Source organism: Anastrepha obliqua, chromosome 4 (genome assembly GCF_027943255.1).
Source record: "Anastrepha obliqua isolate idAnaObli1 chromosome 4, idAnaObli1_1.0, whole genome shotgun sequence".
In the NCBI taxonomy this organism is placed as follows: Eukaryota; Metazoa; Arthropoda; class Insecta; order Diptera; family Tephritidae; genus Anastrepha; species Anastrepha obliqua.
In genome coordinates this window covers 104,752,297-104,771,424 of record NC_072895.1, presented here as the reverse complement: position 1 = coordinate 104,771,424, position 19,128 = coordinate 104,752,297, and the positions used below count along the sequence as shown (strand labels likewise).

Genomic DNA, 19,128 nt, shown 5'->3' with positions numbered 1-19,128 from the left:
TCCATATTCAGCACCCATAAAGCAGAATCGATACCAGGTTGGATATGAAAAACCTCAATTTTGTGTGAGCGTTCAAGTTGTTATTGTGCCACACAGAAGAGATCATATCAAAGTCGTATCTTGCCTTAGCAAAGCGGGATTTCACGTCTTCAGCCGTACCACCAAAAGCTGCAACCTCCCTACCAATATGTGAACTGCTTAACACTTTCCAATAGACCACGCGAAATATTTACAGCTGTTTTTAAACTTACAGTTGTTGATAGACTTAAAACTTTTGTTTTGTTGTAATTAATTTTTAAGCCTGCAGTAATTGCACTTTTCTCTAGTGACTCCACCATGTGTTTCAATTCCGGTATTTTGTGTGTCAGGAAGCAAACGTCGTCAATATAATCGAGATGTGGAAGGTAGCTAAACATATCCCATCTTAAACCATTGTTTCGATGAGGAAGTAGAACCGCCTCTAGCAACCATGAGTGCATTTAGGTTAAATGAAGCGCGTCGCTGGAGGGAAGAAACTTATGGTCATGCCAGTCTAGCGACAAACTCAGCCACCTCGGAGAGAACTGATTACAACATCCAAATGGTGGCATTCATTAGAAATTTGTGCTACTCACTTTCCATCTCGAGAGGAATGGAGTAAGAGACTTTCACCAAACGACTTCGACACTACAGTCTTTACAGATGGTTCCAAAATATATTGTGGTGTTGGTGCAGAAAAGGAGAAAGCAGACGTACTGAGACACACGAAGGTATGCCTGCAGACTCACGGCAGAGAAAACTGGCTTCTGACCCTCAGGTGAGCAAGCAACGAAAATAGGTATCCCTTAAAATTCATACTATCATAGTTGTAGTCAACCGGAGAAACCATCTCCCACTTCCAGATTCAATAGATGGAGGAATCAGAAAGTCCTGGGGACTTGTTGTAATTCAACCGGAGAAACTATCTCCCACTCCAGATACAATAGATGGAGGAATCAGAAAGTCCTGGGGACTCTACGCCATTCAATTGCCAAACTCGTAGCTGTGTCCACCGGTTATTGGACGATCGGTACACACGCGGAAAAGCTGCGTTTACCGTTTAACCCCCATTGCAGAAGCTTTAGGGACCTTTCAGAGAAGGAGACTGTCGAACACTTTCTCTGTAAATGTCCGGATTTGGCAGCTATACGATTAAGGTCACTAGGTATTATTTTCTTTAACAGCCACGAGCAGTGAGCCAACCTAAGCCACATCAATCTTCTCCATTAGATCAAATGCTCTGGCTGGCTGTAAATATCTGCCTATTGGAGATCTGAAAATGATATCATACCAAAATGGCGCTTTAGTGCTACTTGGGGAGCGCCATTTCACCTACCTACCTTTTTATCACTGGGACCTTCATATTTTATTTTTGAATTTTTTCATGCAAGTTCCACTGTAATATCAGAAGACGAAACACATAAAATTTCACTCTTAACAAAATTAACAAGGTCCTTAACTATTTACGCCTTATGTTGTTGTTGCAAAACAAGGCAACCGCCAAAGCCTGTGTGTGCTAAAAATCTGACAACATCTCGCTACCTTTGATCTTATGCTATTCATGCAGTCTTTTATTGTTGTAAGTCCTATTAATTTTTTTAACAATATTTTTATATCCTTTCCGCCACATCGTTTCTACGCACTCCAATTTTTTCCCAGGACTTTGCTCGTTCCCATATAATTTGTCATAAATTTTCGCGCTAATGGGTACTTCACATCTATGAATATATGAATGGTGGCATGCGTGTGTAGATGTTAACTGTTTTTTTTTTTATTCCATCGAAGCAACAGTATATTTGTCGCTGAGAAAGCACACACACACACACATAAACATATGCACACACGCATTTATGTATTTGTAAAGTATCCTATAAATTTTCTGTATGTAGCCATAAGTCGCGCGCGGGTCATGAAGCGGCAAGTGAAGCCTGAATTATGACACCCAACGCGTATGTCAAATGCAATTTGGAAAATTTATTAGTTACATTAGTGTTCCCGAGCGCAAATGGAAGTAGACGCCGTAGCTATGCGCTTTGAATAAAACGCGTTGCTGACAAATTCCTTGTTAGAGGTGAGACTGCATATTTGGGAGTATGGGTGTGTGAGTCCTTGATAGTACATATACGTATAAACTCGATCACACATTCATAAGTTTGTTGCATTAAATTTCACATAAAAAATCCACTTTCATACTGTTGATATATGGTTAAGTGTGGAGGTTATGAATAGAAAAAATGTGCATGCCTATACTTATGATCTATGAATGTATGTATGAATATTTGTATGTATATGTATGTATATGAAAGTGTCATTGTCATGCGACAGATATCATTCAAACCCTCTTTTCATCAGTAGTCTTTAGAGGCTATTTTATGAGTATATCGTAAACTATTTCGCCGCTCGCTAGTAAAAATAGAGAAAGTATAAGCCCATTTCTACAAACCTTTAAAATAGTTTCAAAATGTCTGAATGAATGAGTCCTCATCAGTATCCAAAGTGCAGCAATAAGGACTGATGACACCGAACGCGAAATTGAAAATACTTCCTACAGGTACGTAGCTCTAATACAGCAATTAGTGGTGTTGACACCTGCATAAACTCTGACCAAACAAAATGTCTGCTTCAAAAGGAATTCAAGAACACGTCGAAAACTTTCGATACAGTAAGTCGTTCAACCGGCCTTGGGTATAAAACAACAAATGATGCAAAGGGTTTTTTTCCTAATAGCAGTCGCGCCTTGGCACTCCCGCATCCCCTGCTTTTGATATCCCCGCAAAACTAATACGGCTTTGCAAGATGACGTTGCTGACGTTAGTTCTGCCTTCTCCAAACTGGATAAAGAGGCAAAGCGAGTGGGTCTGGTGGCGAACGAGGGCAAAACAAAGTGCCTCCTGTTATCAAACAAACAGTCGGCGCACTCGCGTATCGGCACCCACGTCACTGTTGACAGCTATGATTTCGAGGTTGTAAAAGATTTCGTATATTTAGGAACCAGCATTAACACCGATAACAATGTCAGCCTAGAAATCCAACGTAGAGTCTCCCTTGCCAACAAGTGCTACTTTGGACTAAGTAGGCAAATGAGTAGTAAAGTCCTCTCTCGACGAACAAAACTAACACACCCTCATGCCCGTCCTAACGTATGGCGCAGCAGCGTGGACGATGACATCATCCGATGAAACGACTCCAATGAAGAAAAAGAAGAAGTCGCGCCTTGGCAGGCAATGGTAAGCCTACCCTCGGATAAAAAAGCTATCATAAAAAAGCTCTTCATAAAAACCATCTACCATCCGGAGCTGCTCTCTTTACATGTGAAAAATCATTAATAAGTACACCAAAAATAAGAAGAGAAGCGCAGCCAAACACTCCACTTATACCAAAACTAAACAGCTTGTCAAGAATTATCAGAATAGTCAACAAACTTCCATAACATTTCGATAACTTTTGACGCTAAGTCACACATAAAATGTTAAGGGTAAATATACGGAACTCTTAATTTTGACAAGGATTCATTAAGAGGTCTAAATAATCAAAAGTCATCTCTCACGTACTGAGATTAAGTAATCAAAATAAAAAAAATTATGCCTCGGTTTTAGCAAAGTGGAACTATTTCTTCATTTATTTTGAGGTTGTGCCCCGAAAGTCACCGACGTCGGAGCCAGTGATAGGCAATTTTGAAAAGCGAACGGTTATCATTCTAATCTTGGGGGCTATTTCAGGGTAGTGTGGCCCGGCCGCTGTAGTGAGTGCTGATTGATGCATGACTCAGCTTTAAGCAACATCTAACTTCTGTGAGCTCCAAAGCGGCTGCAGCCAACGGAACGCTCACAAGAACTCTGCCAAATATCGGTGGTGCAAAGGTGCAAGAAGACGTCTGCTGTCTCTGTTGTTCTCTATGCTGCTTTCGTTTGGGCGAGAGTTAAACCATCTAACGTACGATAAGTAGCACAGATGTTACGACGGAATGCACTAAGAATCGCGTGCGCATTCAGGACCATCTCTGACGCCGCGTCTTGCATTATCGCCGCACGAAAGATAAGTAATCTCTATGGCATGCAGTGAGCAAACCCATCAAAGGAGAAAAAAGCTACAGAAAGTCTTTAATCCATAGAAGAAGGACAACATAGATAGGATATATCAGTCAACGGGCGTTGGACTCATAGGCTTATACCGGAAATTGCACCATTGGTGATCAGGAATCACGGTGAAGTTGGTTTTTATCTAACGCAGCGGACACGGATGCTTTCGCTCGTATCTCCACCGTTTTAAGATGGCAGAGAATACGATCGGAGATACAGGAGTTTTTGAAACGAGCGTCAAACGCTAAAGGTGCTACTTGGATACCCATTGCAGGTGAACAATCAGATGCCAGCGATGTGTGCATCAAGCAATAACTGGAATGTTGTTAAGACATATGCAGCAAAAATAATGCAGTCCCTCCGATACGCGAAGTGGGCGGGTGGGGAGTAGAAATGAGTAGGAACACTCGAGCAAGCAGGCACTAATTGTTCAACTGACGAACGGCACTCACGAACGCCTGAGGTAACGCACCCGACAATATCAGACGGGAACAAGTCGATACAACAAATTTCATATCGCTTTCTTCCGATATTCCTTTTGCTCCAAAAAGCGGAGCAATGAAGACTATCGATGCCATAAAACGTCCATATGTGAAAAGGAGAGTACCCTGGATGCAGGAATTAATTGCGGTCAATACACACAAACGCGGCACAGCTATAAACATAAGATGACGAGCCTATAGCATGAAGCTGGCGACAAATGTGGTAGACCCAGACGTGGGTGAATGGAACTGATTCACTTCATGGACGCCGTTCTGTGCCCTCACGAAGGGAGTCTCCCCAGAAGAGGAAGAGGGATTGTTTTAGTGACCACACTACTCAACGCAGTAGACGACGGTCGCTGTAAGAGCGAAGGCATTTTGAACCCTACCTCACACACCAAAAACCAAAAAGCAAAAACAACGTCAGCCGCCTAGTATGTATAAACTTCCTAAAAAGGTAGAATAAGAAGGTCGCGAAATATCTTCTAACACAGAGAGGTTGCAATCCATAGAGCGACAAAATTTTCACCTTTGATATAATCAAAAAGGTGGCCTTTACAAGTTTTACCCGCGTGCTGCAGCCCCAAGGATGATATTATAGTAAATTACAAGGTTTGGCCAATAACTTCCATAGTTCCAGAAAATCAAAATTGTGAGGGCAACGTCGGGGCTACGTTACAAGAGTGATTCGCCAGCGGAATTCTGCACGACCATTTCAAACATATTCACGCACTCGTCTAATCAGTCGTTGTTCAGATAGCAACGAAGTGACATTATGTGAGGAACTGTGCCCACTCAGGCAATGTAGGCAGGGGAAAGCAGTTCCTTGGTGAACTGTCGAAGACCGCTTAGTAAGTCTGGAATTCATTCGAAAACCTGATGGTTCATACACCATTTCCAAATCGGAAACATTTAATATTCTACTCGAAACCCATTTTCCGGGTAGTAGAACACTCTCAGAAGTAGAGAGTGACATGAAGAATAACGGTAGCGACGGTGGAACCTCTAGGTATAGCTGGTACAGGGTGGCTGATGAATTTTGCTACATTAAGAAACTCAAATAACTTTTTTTTAGTGTATGGAATTCATTTATTTTTTTTTTCAAGTTGAAGGTCATTAAATTTTATTAAATGTAGCTTAACTAGTTTTAAAAATAATTGAATTTAAATGCCCACCATGCTCGTTGACACAAGTGCGGCATCTTAGTAAAAAGTTGTTCATTGCTGCTTTGAGAGTTGCGACAGGAATAGCCGCAATTGTTGCCCGAATGGATTGTTTTAGTTCATCCAAATTTGTTGGCTTTGTTTTATAAACTTCTTGTTTACATAAACCCCACAAGAAAAAGTCAGGTGCAGTAAGGTCAGGCGACCTGGGGGGCCAACGAAGTTTCTTGAAATCAGTTTATTGGGAAATTTTCGTCGCAACTCTGTCATAACAGTCTGGGCTATGTGAGACGTTGCCCCATCTTGTTAAAACCATACAGAGTTGAAAGGAATTCTCTTTCGGCGTAGTTATGGATAGAAAAATTCTTTCAGCATTTTCAAATAACGGTCTCCAGTAACCGTAACGGTGTGACCATTTTCTTCAAAAAAATAAGGCCCGACAATACAGCGTGAAGAAATCGCACACCACACTGTCACGCGAAGAGGATGCAATTCCGTCTCGTGGAGTATCTGTGGGTTAGAAGTACTCCATATTCGACAATTTTGTTTGTTCACATTGCCGTTTAAGTCGAAATGGGCCTCATCAGACATGAAAAGGCAGTTTAACATGTTTTGGTCTTCTTCCACCATTTGCAGGATCTTCTGGCAAAATTCCAAGCGAATCGGCAAGTCTGCTGCATTCAGTTTGTTAACCATTTGAATTTTGTAGGGAAATAAGTCTAAATCTTTGTGCATTATTGTTTGCAAAGACTGTCGGCTGACACCAAGTTGAGCAGATAAGCTTCTTGTTGAAACCCTTGGATTGCTTTGTATAGCTGCAGCTACAGCAGCGATCGTTTCCTCCGTCCGAACTGGTGGGTTTCGATGATAAAGCCTTCTTGCGACTGTTCCTTGCTCAGCAAAATTATTCACCAGTCTCATTATGGTCCATCTGCTCGGGGGATCGCCGCCAAACATCCGCCTGTACTCTCTCTGTACCAAAACTACGGACTCCAGTGCGTGATAGCGGCGGACTATCCAAATTCTTGTTTGCGTGTCCCAGTTATCCATTTTAATAAATTTTAAAGATCAATCTGCAAATTAAAACAAAAATGGAACAAATAACTTAAAAAGAAAAAAAGTTATTCAATTTTTTTTTGGTAGCGGCTTTCATCAGCCACCCTGTATATTGCTAGTCGGATAGTGACAAAAGAATCGATAAGCTTTTCCTTGTCTTCCTTTGAGAACTTTAAGTCCCCTGGATTGGAGCTTTCAGTGACAGTCACGCTGCGCCGAGGGCCCTGGAGAACGCGAAGCAAACCTCAAAGATTGTTCAAGAATGTAAGAAGAAGCTTTTAATTCTGTAGCAAGACAGAACAGACTTGTACTTATATGGGTTTCAAGACACTCCGGTGTTCAAGGAAACGAAATTGCCGATGAATTGGCCAACCGTGGATCAGCGGTTGCCCCCAACGCCCGAGCCAATAATCGGAATCAGTTCCGCAGGAATCATGAATTGGATCAGCGATTTTGTATGGAATTTACATAAAGAGCGATGGTCTGGTCTAGAACGCTGCAGAACTGCAAAGTGTTTTGTGACAAGTCCGAACAGAAAACTGTCAAACTTTCTTCTAAAACTCGGAAGAAAAGACGTTCGGTTAATGGTCGGTATTATTACAGAACACAACCCATGGGGTCAGCATATGACCACCATTGGAATCATTGCCTGTCCTGCTTGGAGGATGCGGATAGCACTGAGTGCTTTCTCTGTGAGTGTCCTGCCTTTGCTAGAGCAATGCTACGAGTTTTGGGTTCCGATGTCGTGAGAATGCGTAATATTCATTCTCTTAAATTGGAGTATATTCACAGATTTGCCAAAGAATCTGGAAAATTCTCAGAGGACTAACTACCTTTATCTTTGTCTTTATTCTTTCCTATCTCTTTCTTTGATACTTTTCTCCTTGACTATCTGCCATCTTTCCAGAGCTCTAAATACAATAGACTTTTTAGCCTGAGTGTTTTAGGAGCCAGCAAATCTCTTGGTGCTCTTTTGCTCGACCTATTCAAAATTCACTTTTCATTTCAACATTGTGCTAATTTTTTTTCGTATATCACTAACACATTCTTAGTTGTTTGGTAAACAAATCGGTTTGCAGCTCCTGCTACGTCAGCCCAACGGCTGATTCTATCGAATTCGCTGAGAGCGGACTAACGGTCTGATATTGAGCACACCTTAAGAATCTTTTCTCCATGCTTTAGCTCAACTTTTCCCGCTTACCACAAAATTCCATAAATATACATAATATGTACATATGATTATGTAACGGATTGTGAGTCCTAGTTATCTATTTTGATAATTAACAGACTACTCTCAAGTCTGTTTGCCCTTTTCAGGCCACTTCTGAGAACTTAAGCCCGGATTTAAATAAACCCTATTGTCTACTCACCACTTGCAACACCCAAATTTTACTCTGTTTGGTTGGCCACTCTTAGCATGCGCAATATACTCATTTATGTAGCCCAAAAAACGAAGTTACTTTGTAAACTATTCCTTAGTTGATTTAGCAATTATACTCGTATTCTCCAGCTCGTGGTTGTTGTAGACCGCAACTTAAAGTGAGTAACGAGCGAACTGTGCACATAAAGTAAATCTGTTGCTATTATCAGAGCAAGTTCAAAAGTATAACAAGAGTGTAACGCCAAAAAATTGCTTACCACGCAAACACAACAAACCCGCCTATGTCGATCTCGCCACTAAACACTCTCAACACAGCCCCACCGCAAAAATTTGCTCCAAACCCAAACTAAGCGCCTTTACCCTGACACTGTAAAAACAATGAATACATCCACTCGTATGCACACATATGTATGTATGTGTGTATGTAGTAAATTTTTAAGTAGATATATGTATGTTGGCAGTAAATACGTATAAGTCGTTCACAGCCTACCCTTGCATTTGCCCACATCAGCCCGCTTAAATGTAAACTTGCGTAAACCACAACAGCTTCTTCATTTCAACTTAAAAGTTTACTAACTTTATCGTTCATAATAATAAATTAATATTAGAACACAAGGCTTGCCTTGCAAAGTTTGCCTTTATTGTGTTGTGGCTTAGTGCCGACCTTTGGTCTTCCCTAAAGAACCCTTCATTGGTATTTTACAACAAGTCGACACCCTGCTACATATAAAATGTATTTTATTGCGCTCCTACCTTCCTTTCCATATAAGCAAACATAAAATTACACAAACACACACACACACGCTCATTTATGCTCCGCACATATTCATATTTATATACATAACCTTGAACTTAAGATTTGAATTATATGGAATGTATGAATAGTATTTGTTGTTGTTTTGTTCTTTCGCTAAAACTTATAATGCAGCGGAACAAAAGATATTTATTGTAATTAGATTAAATTAAGTGGAAATTATGTTATGACTGTAGAACGCAAAAGTTTCCAGATTTTATGGTTAAAAATTGTTGTTGCCTTAGAAATATTCTAACAAAGCTAAATGAATAGTTTTTGAAAAATATGTATAATACCTATGGTGGCCATAAATATTCGTATGAATGAGCAAATTGGGACAATTTTTATAATAATATAAGTACAGGGCGGCGCAAAATTAATCACCCTATCCGAAGAGCGGCCGCCGTAGCCGAATGGGTTGGTGCGTGATTACCATTCGGAAATAACAGAGAGGTCGTTGGTTCGAATCTCGGTGAAAGCAAAATTAATAAAAACATTTTTCTAATAGCGGTCGCCCCTCGGCAGGCAATGGCAAACCTCCGAGTGTATTTCTGCCATGAAAAAGTTCCTCATAAAAATATCTGCCGTTCGGAGTCGGCTTGAAACTGTAGGTCCCTCCATTTGTGGAACAACATCAAGACGCACACCACAAATAGGAGGAGGAGCTCGGCCAAACACCTAACAGAAGTGTACGCGCCAATTATTTATTTTTTTTTTATCCGAAGATTTCAAATTTTTTCAAATGACCTACTTCTTCAATTATTTTATTTATTTACCTATATGAAATATAATTTTAATTAATTACATTACAGCAGTAAAGAGGTCTAACAGCCTGATCTTTTGGAATTATATTTGACACTTGTGTATTAGACAGCCTGGAAACTCAACGGAGAATCTCTCTTGCCAACAAGTGCTACTTTGGACTAAGTAGGCAAATGAGTCCTCTCTCGACGAACAAAACTAGCACTCTACAAGGCTCCCGTCATGCCCATCCTCACGTATAGCGCAGAAACTTGGACGACGACAATATCCGATTGGTGGTGGGGTACGGTACGCTAGACACGGCTAGTTTACTGGGACGGCAGCCCTTGGTCGCGAAAAGGCCAAGTAATTCAGGTAACGTAGAATCGGCTGTCATGTTAATGCTCTGTAAGCAGTTTCTGTTAGGGTGCTACTGTAGGTCCCACCAATGCAAACACCTGCTTGAGCCCAAACCGCCTCGCAGGCAAGTCAGGAGGTACCTCCGCAAATACGCCGACAATTACGGGACCAGACAGTGTACAGACAGACAATAAACGACATTTATCAGGAGACACTCTGATAAATTCTCGACCCCCGAATGCCGTTATCGGAGTCCAACCACCACCCATTGCAGACGAAAAGCTCCAGCTTCCCCGAGAATTCCGCGTAACCTTGGCACAATTACGTTCTGAATACTGTAGCAGGTTAAACTCCTACTTATCCAGACATACTAAACGTATGTCCAGCATGTGAAGGCACCCCGCACGACACTCACCACCTTTTCACATGCCACATCAAACTCACTCATCTAACACCCCTCTCCCTTGGGACCCAACCTTTCGCAACAGCAAGTTTCCTGGGCGTACCGTTAGATGAGCTAGTCGAAGGGGACCGGTGATTTTCGCTTCATTGACAGGGCAAAGTATCCTGCTACAACAACAACAACAACATGACAATATCGGATGTGGCGTTGCTTGGAATAAGGACCCAGCGACTTCGTTGGCTGGGTCGTGTTTTCCTAATAGATACAAACGCTCCCGCTCTGAAAATATTTGATGCGGTACCAGCCGGTAGTAACAGATAAAGAGAAAGGTCTCCTCTGCGTTGCAATGATCAGGTGGAGAAGGACTTGGCTTCTCTTGGTGTGTCCAACTCGCGGTGGTACGCACGAGAAAAAAAAGACTGGCGGGCTTTTTAAAATCCGCCAAAATCGCTTTAGCGGTATTGCGCCAAGCAAGAATGCAAAATGTGTGAATTTAAGAAAGTGGTCATTTCCTATAACAAAATCGAAATTTCACCACACAAAAAAATTTTGGAATCAATTAAAATCAATCTAGTACCAATAAGTTCTTCGTGTGGTCAAATCTAATCCGAATTTCGTTAGAGAAAGGAATCAAACCTACAACTTTCTATGACTCATGCCTTTCCGCTACCTAAACTCTCATAGCTTATTTCGCCACGCTAAATAACCAACTTAAATTACAAGTATTTAAATGTATTATTTATTTGTATAGTGTTTTTGCGCTGATTTCTCTGACAGTGGCATTACCATAAGTGCTGCCATTTCATGGCGTTCCTCAAAACATTTTTGCACTTTGGCATCTCCAAAATCTTAGCAAATCAGCTGTTCCATTTATACAAATTAGGATCCCTATATTTAACGAGGTAAACAGTATTTTATCTATGCATATTTTGCATATAAGTGACTTTTTGGTTTTACACAAATAACATTTTCAGAATACAGCAACAATGAGCGAGGATGTATGCAATATGTCGACCGATTGGGAGAATTTACTCGATATAGAAAATAAAAACGGCAGAGTGAAGCACTCAGCTGAAAAAACTCCTTGGAATAGCGCGCAAATTACGGAGCCCAAGCGGATGCCTGAAAATGACGATGGAAAAATACATCCCTTTGATGCTAAAAAATATCCACTAGCTGAAAAATTATATGCAGTGCTTAAGCCATTTACTTACAACGCATCCAAATTACTAGCAATAAAGGGAACAAAAACACTTTCTCCATTGAAGATTATAGCACGAAAATGTGTGCTTTCAAAAACATCAACAAACCCAAACGCTGACAGTAAGGCGGTGGTGACATCAGTAAAAATACTTCCACAAAATATATCCAGCGTTCTAGCAGCTTCGGACAATAATCATTACATGGCAGCAGGCGAAGCAAATTCGTTAACTATTCCTACCATTAATAAGGAAGATTTACCCATTCCTCCCGACCCTAATACCTACAATTTAGATAATGTACCAACGCTGCTGCGCGTGGAAAAGCGAAAACGGAAAGAAAACGATTTTCATGCATCCGCCAGCAAACGTGCCAAAGGCACCGCCACTACAGCAAAACGTATTGTTAAGGCTGATAAGATTCACGATAATATAAAAAACCAATTAGATCCTGAAAGTGATACTGCACAATGTCAAGGGGAGAATGATGGGAGCAAGAGACTAAAAGCCGGTGCTGAAAGCATAGATAACCAGGCAGATATTGAATCAGATTTAGTTACAAACGCAGTCTTTAACAAGAGCAGTTGTGATAGTAACGTAGTCGGCCGTCACCAATTTACACAAACAGAAGACAGCGCTACGAAAATGTTAAGCACACTTTGGGTATTGAGGGAAAAGGTAAAACGACAAGCTGAAGAAATATTGTCCCTTAAAGCTGCTATGAAGCTATTTGACACAGAAAATGTGATAAAAAAATTTAACTAATTGTACTAAATATTGAGATGCTTTAAACATAATTTGCCATCGGAGTGATACTGATTTTTAAAACAATAAATTAAAGTATTAAAATTTAATTTAAAAAGCACGGTAACTTGTTTATTAACACGTTGAGTGCCATGTCAGTCCAGGTTGGTCTCACAGTGCGAAGAGACTTTCAGGCCTCGTGATGACACTTGGTCTCCCGGTATAATGTGTGAGATTTCGGTTTGTGCTGAAGCAGCTGCTTCATAGAGGCTATTATTAGTAGTGTATTCACGCCATACTAGAGCCATTGCATTGTTTATGCTGCTTGGCCTATGGGTATGAGACCAATGTGGCATCATATGGCCTATTCAAAAATTCAAATACAGTAGGTTCTGTTTTTATGCGGCTTTTTTTTATGCGGTTTTGAAATAGTGCGGTTTTTTTTTAAATTACAAAATGCATGTCGACCTATGGGGAATTGTACATATAAACAAGATTCTAAACCAGCTAAGCAAAAACTCATCACAGATTGCATCAGAAATGCTAACCCTACAAGTATGGAAGATATATAAAGATATAATTTTCAAAGATACAATATTTTGTTTATGCGATTTTATTTAATTATTTCAGATTCATGCGGTCTATGGAACGTATCTATAGTAATAATATGGGACTAGTGCCCTTTTTTATGCGATTATTTCAGATTTATGCGGTTTTAGCATTTGAAACGTATCTATAGTTTTACTATAGAACTAGTAGCTTTTTTTATGCTGTTTTTTCTTTATGCTGTTTCTTGCGGAACGTATCTACCGCATAAAAACAGAACCTACTGTATTCTATTGTATTATGTAAAAAAAAAAATCGTGGCCGGACGAACCCCATTTTTTTTGTTGTATGGTGGCACTCAACGTGTTAAATGTGGCGAAAATGTTTAACCAATCCCCGATAAAGGGCTCGTACATACATTCATATGTATGTAAAGGGTGGGCCATCTAACATTTTTATAATAAACTAATAAATAGTGTGTATTCTTTTTCTTAACCGGCGTGATAACTGCTTACGCGATTTTGGCCGAGTTTAACAAACGCGCCAATTGTTTCTTTCTTGTGCTAACCGGCGCCAGTTGCACACACCAAGTGAAGTCCGTCTCCACCTGATCTTTCCAACGGAGAGGAGGCCTTCCTCTGCTACCACCAGCTGGTACTGCATCGAATACTTTCAGAGCCGGAGCGCTTGTATCTATTCGAACTAACTTTTGTTTCACCTAGTCGCCTGCAAAATAGCCTCATGTAAACACACTGCCATTCTGTATTCGTGATATGGCACCACTTTATTGCAACGTCAAATACAGTCATATGTGTATAAGAATATCAACAAAAAGTTGTTTTGGTTTCACACGGATTCTTACAATAAGATTACTCGAATTGAAAACAGCGCCACTGAAGTGTTTTTTTTCGACAGTAGGTTCTACGTTACCAGAGTCACCAGAATATATATATGTAACCGGTGAAACCCGTTAACCATGCCAACTATGCGTCTCTGTATTGCTGGTTGCCCAACGCTTGGTATAACCGTACACAAGTTTCCCCCGGAAACGGATGCAACCAGGTAAGTTGTTAAATAAAAAACAATTTTATTCGTTTCAATGATATTCCTATTGTCTTCGTTCAGACGCGAACTGTGGCTACGGCAGTTTGGCCAAAATCCGGCATTGTATGCAAAAAAATTGGTTTTCGCTTGTCGCCGGCATTTCAGCAACGAAATGAAACTCGGTAACAGGCTGCAAAAAGATGCCTATCCAGATGTAAATTTACGCAAATACGATAAAAACTTGCCATATATTGAAAAATTCGGCGAATTTGGTGAAGAACCAAATTTACAAGTCGAATATGCAACCATACCTTATGAAATGCCTGTGACGGCATTTTCGGACTCCGAGGTCGTGGACAATCTGCCTTCTATGGCAAGCGTTGAATCCAATATGCAATTAGATATGAAAGACCAAAAGCGGCAATGCATACTAAAATGCACCAGTAGGCATGTACTGCACATATTGCCATCAATGGAAAAGGAATTAGAACGTCGTAAAAAATGGTTATATTTGCTTGCCAAGGACCCTGATTTGTATCCACAAAAGTATGTTTACGTTTGTGACGATCATTTCGACACAAACATGAAATGTCTGACAAAATTAATACGAGGAGCTTGCCCTAATAGAAATCTACCACCTCCGCTACAAAAATCAATACCAACAAATATGGAAGCGAAGACGGAATGTTTTCAAAAGTGTACGGACTATAAGAGAAAATACCGATTCCCCTCGTTGCAGCACGAAGGCCAAAGGTAAGGTGCGGTTTGCTTAAATCATATAAAAATATCAATAAGTTTCGAATATGTATTTATTTATTATTATTTTTTTTTTTTTTTTTTGAGCTTGCAAAATGTTTCACAATAATTTTTAAGGGGTTAGGGGTAAACAGAAATTTCAAAAAATTGGATTATCACTTTTTTTAAGTACGAGTATAATATCTTAAAAATGTTGTGTGAAAATTTGAAGTGGATCCGACAAATATTTTTCTAGTTATTCAACAATTAAAAAAGGGCGCTTGGGCGCTCCGGTTCGATAGCAAAATTTTACATGCGTTTTTCTCGAAACTATGTTTTTTGAACTGGTGATCACTGTAACTTAAAAACCGCTTGGTAGATTTTTCAATAAAATTGAAACTGCTTTTGAGAAACAAAAAACTCGTGCCTGATCAAAGGATTTTTTTTTTCTCGAAAATCTGAAAAATATTTGCTGAGGCCGCCATATTGTTAATTTTGAGAAAAATCCTCGATCAGGCACAAGATTATTTATTAATAAAACTAATTTCTCCGTCCGATTGATTTTAGATGAATCTCGAAGAACTTGTGATGATCACCACAAGGGACTTCTGGAGAAACAGGCTCCACACAAACAGCGATAACTTTTACAATTGTCGTTCCCACGGCAGTCGGTTTTACGCAACCGGATCCACCAGGATTTATATCCGGCCAAGGACTATCACTTCAGCAGCATTCCCCGTATATGTATGGGGAATGTTTATGCTGCTACAACAATTATTATTTTTTTTTTTTGAAATTTTGCTAAAGTGAAATCGAAATAATGCAATTAACTAGCAAAAAAAAAATTTGAAAATCATCATTTTTTCGGGCCTCTGACTAACCCTAACCCCTTAAGTTGCTTGTAAACAAACTGCAAGCTTTTCAAAATTAGTTTATATACTTGTCTATAAAATTTTTTTTTAAACTGTACTTATCTATATATATGTATACATATATATATTTTTTTTTATTCAGCAAATTTTATATGATTTTAGAGGTTAGAGTATTCGATAAACACTTTAAGTTCACAATGCGGTATTGAAGATAATTAAACTGGTTGGTTTTTTTTAGTATACATTTGGAAAACTTTTTATTATAAATTTTAAACTTTATTCTACAAATAAATCAATCCAAAATTTTTAATCACAATATTATTATGTGTCTTCAAAATTTCATCTGAATTTTTATTATTAATCATTTAATTTGTTAATATCAAAAGAAAAAACTTTAAAAGTTTCAAGTTTAAATAATTATGTTTTTTTTTATTGTTAATTATGAATTTTTTAGACGCCAAATATGGTTACGAAAATTCGGACGTGATCCAGCTCTTTACAATCATGAAATCTACGCATGCGATCGCCATTTCAGCGATCAAATGCGCATTGGTCCGTTTTTGCGTCGAGAGGCGATTCCAGATCAAAATCTTATGGCTAAAGTATTGCATGAAACTGAAAAAAACAATGTTAGTTTTGTGAGTAAAAATTGGTCTCTACGAAGATTGGATGCGTTAGCCAAATGCCCCGCTAGACCTGCAGCACCTTGCCAAAAATCCAAAGATATCGTTCAAAAATTGATTGACGTTAAAAACCGCTTTATTTCAACGCTACCAGCCGAACCACCTCAGAAGGACAACATAATTAATCGTGCAAATATGAATCTAATGCCGCCTACAAATCAAACCGAGCATCCACACACCCCAGAGGAGCATGTGAAAATGCACACATTGGGGGTATTCTTACCAAAACGAGATGGTTATGTTGTATCGGTGGACCAAATTTTAAGTGCCGAAGATCCTCTAGATATTGAAAAGTATCAACCATTTGATTGGGTTAAACCAGTTGAACCAGAGCTCCCCATGGATGTGCATATAATACAGAAGGAGGCCTATGAAGAGAATACCAGCGATGGTGAACTAAGTGACGCTGCAACGGAGCTAAGTGACGCTGAGACAAAATCAACATTTTCAGCGCGAGAAGCCACAAGCGAAAGCAGCGAAAGTGACGAAGATATGCAAATTTGCGGGAAGAGAAAAATATATAGCGAAGCCTATGAAAATAGGAAAAAGTTAAAACTGGCGCAAACTCAAAGTGTGACTAACGACTTAGTAGCAGCTAAGTCAGCAAATTTGGTAGATATGTACCCCAAACCTGCGCGTCACTATTTTCCTGAAATTACAGACCAAACAGAGGAGCTACCCGCCACACATGACAGTGAAGATAAAACGGGTGTTAGAGTTTGTTCAGTTTTGGAACAGTTAGCAGGGGCATACCCCACTGAAAGTTTTTCCATATTGATGGACAAAGATAATACAGTGGTCGAATATGGAAAAGAGACGAATGAGAGAAATAATGCTGATGATATTATAACGCCTGATGCGCCTAAGATTATAGACGACACGGAAAAGATAAATTCCGATATAGCTGATAGGGAAGACGATAGAAGTTTCATTTCCACGTCTGAAGGGTCTTCCTTAACGGCACAACCGAGAATTACGCAAGAAAAAGCATTGCAGCAGAATACCACGACAGCTTCTGTGGAGAAATTTCTGAAGTTACGACTGCAACAACAAAACCAACAGGGTCGTAATGAGCAAACTTTAACAAATGCAGTTGCTCTTGCTGAGAGTTGGCAGCAAGTGATAAAAACAATAGAAAAAGAACAAAAGACTAACAAAGTGAAAAATAGCCTAAGCGAAACTGGCACAACTGCACCGAAACTAACGGAGAGTAGTCCAAATCTTGCAGAAATCAAGCGCGAAACCAGCGATAAATTCGCAGAAGTGGTAAGCAGAACTAATGGAGAAAAAGTGATCGCTGGCGGAAGAGCTGCAATGCATATAAATGGCAAAACAACAACCGCCGGTGTTGTACCAGCAAAGGCAAACTGTGCACAAGTAGTGGGAAATTGTGGCAACACTATAAAAACAAATAACAGAGCAGTGACAAGAGCCGCTCAGGCTTTTGAAGATTTGAGTGGACCTCAAACAACAATCACCGAAGCTGCCATGTCAATATTTGACGGAAAGATAGAGATCTTTGTAGCTGAGGCAGAAAGAATAAGTGAAACTCAATTCGAAGACGAAACAAGCAAGGAAATATCAAAAGGGAAAAATTCGTTGAACACAAACCACATCGACGCACCTAGCAACCCCACCAAAGATGTTATCCATAACCAGCCACCAACAAGTAACAAAAATCAGCAAGGAAATGGTAAGCCATCAAAAGAAAGGCTTTTCTTCAATTTACGCTATTGCATTCTGAAGTGTGAGAACTTTCGGAAATTGTACGCCTTTCCCTCGCACGAAGTGGAACCCAAACGTCGGCGTTTCTGGTTTCTAGAACTCGGTTTAGATTTAGCATGTGATTGGTTGAAGCAGTTGTACATTTGTGATAATCATTTCGAACCCAGTATGTTGGCTGAGAATAATAAACTCAAAAAGTGTGCATATCCGCGCAAGACATTTGTGAGCCCAGCAAAATTGGGCTGCCTGAATGCAGGTACTCAAACCGACGGAAATGCTGAGCAAAACAACGTGGAATTGTTGCGAGAGTTGAACGAGCTGAAGGAATTGGATAGTCAGCAAGCCAAGGAGATCACACGTATTAAAGTTTTGATACGGCTCAAGCAGGAGGCGGCGCGTTTGATAGCCGAAATTGAGAGTTGCAAAGAAGAGAATTAGAATTTTACAAGTTGGAATGTTCTAATAAATATATTTCTGTATATATGCACAAAATAGTTAAGACTAAACTTAAGTCAAGTATTACATAGTTTTGAACAAAAGAAAAACTTAATTATTACAACGAAAAGTGAAAATTTTTATTATTAAAAAATTCAAAATGTATAAAAATAAAAATTCCCGAAATATTCTTACGAAAATAATTGTTTTTTTTTTAGTATTTCACACTTTTCTGCGAACCCAAATCGACGTTTAAAATAAGTTTTCGAACTTCCTCTGAATAAAATTTTTTTTTTTTTTTTCAATTCGAAATCTCTTTTATATAAATTGTTTTTTGTTTCAATTTGAGATTTATTTCTATAGAAATTTTCTTTTATTATTATATAACCTTTTTTTTTTTCAATTCGAAATCTCTTTTTATATAAATTTCTTGTTTAACAATTCAAAATGTATAAAAACAAAAATTCTGAAAAAAAATTCCCGAATATTATATGAAACTAATTTTACATTTTTCAGGTAACCCAAATCAACTTTTAAAATAAGTTTTCGAACTTCCCTCTGAATAAGAAAAAATTTTTTTCGTTCCGATAGTACGGTCATGTTGTTGTTGTCGAAGTGTTTGAGTATTTCCGCTAGCCCTGGACATTCACATAAGTAGTGGAAAAGACT

General features: G+C 39.3%; 2 protein-coding genes across 2 annotated transcripts; both read left to right on the top strand.

The window, feature by feature from the left end:
- The first annotated feature begins 11,308 nt into the window (after positions 1-11,308).
- On the top strand, positions 11,309-12,516 carry LOC129245469 (uncharacterized). Its single transcript, XM_054883647.1, has 2 exons — positions 11,309-11,378; positions 11,451-12,516. Exon 2 carries the CDS (start codon positions 11,463-11,465, stop codon positions 12,438-12,440), a length of 978 nt encoding a protein of 325 aa, XP_054739622.1. The 5' UTR covers positions 11,309-11,378; positions 11,451-11,462; the 3' UTR covers positions 12,441-12,516.
- A 1,285-nt stretch (positions 12,517-13,801) lies between these two features.
- LOC129245468 (uncharacterized) lies at positions 13,802-18,575 on the top strand. Its single transcript, XM_054883646.1, has 3 exons — positions 13,802-14,027; positions 14,091-14,762; positions 16,071-18,575. The coding sequence occupies exons 1-3, from the start codon at positions 13,942-13,944 to the stop codon at positions 18,460-18,462; spliced, it is 3,150 nt and encodes a 1,049-aa protein (XP_054739621.1). The 5' UTR covers positions 13,802-13,941; the 3' UTR covers positions 18,463-18,575.
- The last annotated feature ends 553 nt before the right edge of the window (positions 18,576-19,128 follow it).

Excerpts from the sequence above, each read along its gene's own strand:
- LOC129245469 (XM_054883647.1), top strand. The coding sequence starts at position 11,463 with ATGAGCGAGGATGTATGCAATATGTCGACCGATTGGGAGAATTTACTC.
- LOC129245468 (XM_054883646.1), top strand. The coding sequence starts at position 13,942 with ATGCCAACTATGCGTCTCTGTATTGCTGGTTGCCCAACGCTTGGTATA. Across the intron at positions 14,028-14,090 it reads CCGGAAACGGATGCAACCAG|ACGCGAACTGTGGCTACGGC; the intron begins GTAAGTTGTTAA and ends GTCTTCGTTCAG. Across the intron at positions 14,763-16,070 it reads TTGCAGCACGAAGGCCAAAG|ACGCCAAATATGGTTACGAA; the intron begins GTAAGGTGCGGT and ends TGAATTTTTTAG.